This window comes from Musa acuminata, chromosome BXJ2-10 (genome assembly GCF_036884655.1).
Source record: "Musa acuminata AAA Group cultivar baxijiao chromosome BXJ2-10, Cavendish_Baxijiao_AAA, whole genome shotgun sequence".
In the NCBI taxonomy this organism is placed as follows: Eukaryota; Viridiplantae; Streptophyta; class Magnoliopsida; order Zingiberales; family Musaceae; genus Musa; species Musa acuminata.
The window spans coordinates 32,603,143-32,609,508 of NC_088347.1; the positions used below are offsets into that span (position 1 = coordinate 32,603,143).

General features: G+C 48.9%; 2 protein-coding genes across 2 annotated transcripts; both read left to right on the top strand.

Annotated features, from left to right (window-relative positions):
- Positions 1-375: 375 nt before the first annotated feature.
- Positions 376-2,586, top strand: LOC135625243 (protein trichome birefringence-like 28). Its single transcript, XM_065129743.1, has 5 exons — positions 376-968; positions 1,080-1,251; positions 1,329-1,528; positions 1,613-1,756; positions 2,104-2,586. Exons 1-5 carry the CDS (start codon positions 376-378, stop codon positions 2,465-2,467), a joined length of 1,473 nt encoding a protein of 490 aa, XP_064985815.1. The 3' UTR covers positions 2,468-2,586.
- A 691-nt stretch (positions 2,587-3,277) lies between these two features.
- On the top strand, positions 3,278-6,240 carry LOC103969025 (mitochondrial succinate-fumarate transporter 1). The gene is made up of 2 exons (XM_009382428.3): positions 3,278-3,797; positions 5,298-6,240. Exons 1-2 carry the CDS (start codon positions 3,366-3,368, stop codon positions 5,832-5,834), a joined length of 969 nt encoding a protein of 322 aa, XP_009380703.2. The 5' UTR covers positions 3,278-3,365; the 3' UTR covers positions 5,835-6,240.
- Positions 6,241-6,366: the final 126 nt, after the last annotated feature.

Consider the following 6,366-nt stretch of genomic DNA (forward strand, 5'->3'; position numbering starts at 1 on the left):
TCACAGAATCTATTATAAACCCTACCAAAAGATACTACCTAACCAACAACAAAAAATGAATTGTGGAGTTCATTCTAGGGTTCTTGTAGTAGCTGGACCCCCACCTAATAATTCTCCCTCTTTTGCAAGCTTATGTGATACTAATTATTGGCCCTTCTCCTTTCGCCTTCTCCCTCAAATTGATCCTTACATTCGTTCTTCTTATCCCATGGTGGGGGATGAATAAAGGAACTGTGATGGCAGCATTCTCCACCCAATGAAGAAGAAAGCTTGTTGAGAAAACTTCACTTCACTTTCTCCCTTATCTTTGCTTCTCTTTCCTCTCCTCCTTCCTCCTTCTTTGCTTCATGTGAGCCCGGGCTTCAGGGGGATCAGATGGCGCTGCTCGAATCCCGAACGTCCAGCATGAAGCACACATCACCCTTCAGCAATCGCCGGAGGAAGGGCAAGTACTCTGCCTTCGTCCTGGTCGTCTCGGTGGTCCTCTTCTGCACCTTCGCGTACGACGGGGACGTCCAGTCGATCGCTGAGTATGATTTTGGCAGCGGAGCTAATCCTTCGGGCATCGCTCACCAAGAATTCGCCGTAGCTGAGGCAAGCAGAAAGGAAGACCATGAAGCCAAGAGGAGGACGGAGACCTCAGAGGGTGACATGGTCCAAGAGCAGCCGACAGCGCCGGGAATTGCCAAGGAAGACGTCGTGCGAGTGATGGAGTCACCGGTGGCTACAGGAGCTGTGCATGAAGAGGCCGCCAAGGAGGCCGAGCGGCAGCCACGAGTAGTCCTCGACGTGCCGGAGAGTTGCGACCTGTTCACCGGCCGATGGGTCTACGACGACGTGAGCTACCCTATCTACGAGGAGCAGGAGTGCCAGTTCTTGACGGAGCAAGTGACCTGCATGAGGAACGGCCGGCGCGAGGACAGCTACCAGAAGTGGCGGTGGCAGCCCCAAGATTGTTCTTTGCCCAGGTATACATGACGCTATTCCTCGCCGATCAACACCATTGTTTTGGTTGTCTTCTTGATCAAGCACGTCAACCGCAGTCAATTCTTAAGTGGTTCTTTCTTCTTGATGAGAAGATTCGATGCGAGGGTGATGCTGGAGAGGCTGCAAGGGAGGCGTCTCATGTTCGTGGGCGACTCCCTGAACCGGAACCAGTGGGAGTCGATGGTGTGCCTCGTCCAATCCGCGGTGCCATGGAACAAGAAGACCCTCACCAAGAACGGCTCGCTCAACGTATTCCGGATCGAGGTAATCGATCGACTCGACCGCATCCAAATCCCCTGTCGCCGTTGATGTAACCGAAACATATCGTTTGCTGATCTCAGGAGTACAATGCGACCGTGGAGTTCTACTGGGCACCGTTCCTGGTGGAGTCGAACTCCGACGACCCGAGGATGCACAGCATCCGTAACCGCATCATCGATCCCAAGTCGATCGCGAAGCACGGCAAGCACTGGAAGAACGTGGACTACCTCGTCTTCAACACCTACATCTGGTGGATGAACACCCCAACCATGAAAGTCCTGTGAGTAGACTTCATCTTCGACCCGCTGAGTTCGTCCGACTCAACTGCACCGGTCGTAATCGGACTCGATTATGGTGGAACCAGACGAGGATCGACGGAGTACGAGGAGGTGGAGCGGGCATCGGCTTACAGGCGAGTGTTGAACGCATGGGCGAAGTGGGTGCAGAAGAACGTGGATCCCAACCGCGCCATGGTGTTCTTCATGAGCATGTCACCCAACCACATCAGGTGAGTCGAACTCCATGGACGATGTCACCACGAGGATTGTGGCCCGTCCAATGTGATGGAATCCACCCATCGTTTGAGTCACATGAGTGGAAGCTTCCGAGTTGGACGAGCACCATCTGTAGATGGCGAAGACCCACCACCATTCGGGATCGGAACAGCAGCTCCTTTGTTCCATGGACTAAAGGCCAACTATCCTCACCTTTCTTTCTTTAGAAAAGCCACACATACAGCCCAAAGGAAGATTAGGCGTGAGAGGAGGAATCGCCTCCGCTTGTAATCCCATGGCGGTAGTTTTCGACGACGACGATGACGCAGTCGATCATCTAAATGCTGGTGATAATTTGCAGGAGCACGGACTGGGGCAACCCGGACGGGATCAAGTGCGCGTTGGAGACTCAGCCGGTGGCGAACCTCTCCCGCCCGCTCGACGTCGGCACGGACTGGCGGCTGTTCGCGGTGGCGGAGAACGTGATCGGGAGGATGAAGAAGGTGCCGGTGTCGTTCGTGAAGATCACGGCGCTGTCGGAGTACCGCAAGGAGGCGCACACCTCCGTGCACACGCTCCGGCAGGGGAAGCTGCTGACGGCGGAGCAGCAGGCCGACGCCGCCACCTACGCGGACTGCATCCACTGGTGCTTGCCGGGCCTGCCGGACACCTGGAACGAGCTCCTCTACGCCCGGATAACCTCCTCCCCGTGGCGCGACGACTGAGAGCCGACGGCAACCATCGTTGACACATATTTCTTGGAATTTTTCCTTCTTTTGTGGAGATTCTTCTCTGTAACGTAAGTGTCAACTAGACTTTCTTGTGTCAAAGCATGCTTTACACCTGTCTTCGCTCGATACACGATCACCTCCACCTCTGCATGCCCAATCATGTCTTTTTGTCTCGTCAATCGCTCTTTGTTTGTTGGATCGTCTTTGCTATAATGGTGCATGGATCCATTAAGAGTCACACGACGACATGACACCGAGAGCCGGGAGTAAACCCAAGGTGAAGTAGTAGATTCTTCTACGACCAACATCTTCGTTAGTGTTCACCACGACATCAACGACAACAGTCACGAGACTTTGCATCGGATCCATGCGGACGATGACAAGGGCAAAGGTATATATGAACGTGGCAGTCAACGTGACAATAAATAAAAAGTGAGGTGTTAAATAAGGAAAAAAATAAAAATAGAAGGTTTTCTTTGAAAATTTTACCCAACAAGTTTCGTGCGAGCGACGGTTCGTACGAAGATTCCACAATAATCCACCACGTGTCCATTTCTGTCCTCGTCGTGCGCAGCAGTCGAAAGAGATGGTTCTCCGAACATCGTGAGCCTCCAATCTTGATCGGACGGTTCACATGAGAAAGCGACGTGGAGAACGGATCCTCACTCAATAAACAAAGTCTCCTCCTCGAAAGGCTACCCGGCGTCATCTGGACCGCACCAACGGCCCAGATCCGATCTCGTTCCCGACGGGCCCACAGCGCACTAATTTATAACCATTCGAAAGCGGAAAACAAGTGGGTCCCTTTGGCGTCATCTCCGGGTCTCCCTCTCCCTCACTCTCGAGTTTCGTACTCTCTTCTGCTTCGTCGCTTCCACCACCCGAAGCGACCATGGCCGCGGCCGCGAGCGAAGGCGGCGGCGATGGAGGCGCCGAGGAGAGGGGTAGACGGAAGGATTCGACGTCGCCGCCGTACATCAGGGCGGTGGCGGGGTCCCTCGGCGGGGTCGTGGAGGCGTGCTGCCTGCAGCCCATCGACGTGATCAAGACGCGGCTCCAGCTCGACCGCACCGGCGCGTACCGGGGGATCGTGCACTGCGGCGTGACGGCGGCGAGGACGGAGGGGGTGCGCGCGCTGTGGAAGGGGCTCACCCCCTTCGCCACCCACCTCACCCTCAAGTACGCCCTCCGCATGGGGTCCAACGCCCTCCTCCAGTCCGCCTTCAAGGACGCCGCAACTGGAGACCTCTCCAACCGCAGTAGGATCGCCGCTGGATTTGGCGCCGGCGTCCTGGAGGCCCTCCTCATCGTTACCCCCTTTGAGGCGAGCCACTCACCCAACTTGTTAATCATACTTGCAATTTCAGCTAGATTATGTCGATCCTTTGTATTAGGAAGATTGTGAGAGGACATGTCCCATCCAAGTTTGCTTGGTTCATTGGCGAACGGTGTTGCAAGTCCTTTAATTGATGATTTGAGTAGCGCAAGATAGGTTTGGAAGAAGTCATATCTTTGTTTTGTCACATCCATTTTCATGTTGCACTTGACAACAACTGTCAAAATTTTCATTTAATTTGTGAGTTACATTCACAATCTCTATCCTCTTTTCTATTCAATACAATGATAATTTTGTTGATCCATTGCGTTTCTTGATCAGTGTAGAACTTACCTTCTTTGAGTTTGAAGATACCTCAGAACCATGAAATCGTTATTGTTCATCTCATGCTCATCAACTACATATTGATACAACTTGGATCGGTCTCAAATTGGTGTCCAAATTGAGATTAGCAGTGCTACTCAGAACATTGCTTTAACATACTGAAGTCTCATATGCAGTTGGAATTTTGTGGCAAATGACCTGATGCTGATGTATCTAAACAGTTTTCTGTGCCTGAAAAAAACTTAAAGATTCATAGTTAACTATCATCTTGTCAGACAATAGTTATCAGCAAAAGTGTCGATTTCTTCTCCATTCGGCTTAGTTCAGCATACACTTCCATCATAGTATTCAAAGATCACATTTTTCTTCTTGGTGAAATGAGTTTTATTACCTTGGATGTAAGTGTCAAGTGTATATCATAGTAAGGACATGTTGCTTCCATCGTTATTACCGTATCAAATATCGTTGCGTTAGAGGTGATTGGTGTGAGAACCTTAATGACCAATCCATAGTGTGCTCCTTTGAATTTTTCCTGGAAGTTGCTAAAGGGCTATGCAAAGCATAGCAGGTGTCAAAGATCGATGTCAGTTATCTCGAAAGATCCTTTGTTCCTTCTTTTTCCATTTCTCTGAAGTCCATTTTGGTACCATGTCGAGGGAATGCCATTGGGCACGATGAAGATCCATGAGTCCCCTGTTTGCAGAGACCCGCTGTGGCTTTGTTTGGACAGAAGCGGGCTGAGCTTTTCTTTATTTCAATTACTTTGAAATGCTAGAAATGGTGTACAAATATGTTTTAGTGCCGAGAAATTAATCTAGTTTTAGTTGAGAAAGTGATCATTACTTAATTATGAATTAGTGGACGAGCATGGGACAAAGATTATTGAAAGCATCAAGTTGATAAAAGCATCTGTTCTATGCTCTGGGTCTGTGGTGATCAGATCAGATGCAACGGTGGAGTAATTAACTATTAGAGTTTGAAAAAGATTGGCTTTAACCAGGTTATTCGACATTTGGCTATATATGATACCTTGACACATGATATATACGCTTCGTGTTCATTGGCACCTGTATGAATTGCATTTATTTTCGGAAATCTTCTTTTTATGGTCAGCTAGTACTGGGTTGCGACCATTTTATACTGTCTCAACTCTCATGAATACAGGTAGTGAAAATCAGGCTGCAGCAACAAAAGGGGTTGCGACCGGAGCTTCTAAAGTATAAGGGTCCCCTACATTGTGCAAGGATGATCATTCGTGAAGAGGGAATTTTGGGTCTTTGGGCCGGTGCTGCACCGACTGTAATGCGTAATGGAACCAACCAAGCTGCCATGTTCACGGCAAAAAATGCATTTGACATCGTTCTCTGGAAGAAACATGAAGGAGATGGCATGGTCCTTCAACCTTGGCAGTCTATGATCTCAGGGTTTCTTGCGGGGACTGCAGGGCCCATCTGTACTGGCCCCTTTGATGTCGTCAAGACAAGGCTGATGGCTCAAAGCAGAACAGGTGGTGATGTGAAATATAAAGGCATGGTGCATGCAATCAGAACAATATTTGCCGAAGAAGGGTTGTTTGCACTTTGGAAAGGTTTGCTTCCTAGGCTTATGAGGATTCCACCTGGTCAGGCTATAATGTGGGCCGTTGCTGATCAAGTAACCGGACTCTATGAAAAAAACTACATACATCGAGTTCATCTATAAGTATCTCTTTTGATGGGTAATAAAGGGTCTGCCTGCGATCTTCTAAAATCCATCCGGCAATCGTGCTTTAGTTTTCAACAAGGTCTAAAGCATTAGAAGTAGCAGATATTTGTCGAATGTGATTCTCTAGTATTCTAGCTGCTAAGATAATTAATTGTGGTTGTGGCTGAGATGCACAGGATATTAATTGGTTCGATCATCTATGATGCTGAGATTTCCGAGCTGATTCTGGGATTCAGTAATATGAGTGTTCGTCTTGCGATCAAGCTAGGTCATCCTGATCTAGCAAGGCCAATTTAAACTGCATGCCTTGTGTGCAGGTATGTCTTGTTTTTGAAGAAAAACTTCAAACGTATGCTTTGATTTCTATTCTTTGGTAATAACACCTGCCTCTATGCTTGTTGCAGTTTTGGATTTGCCTTGTAACATTCTCGCTCATGATTATTCATCTCTAGTATAGGCTTCTTCGGGAGTATATGTAATGTTTAGATATCCAAGTGGCTTTTGAAGTGTTGGTCGTGTGTTTTGCAAT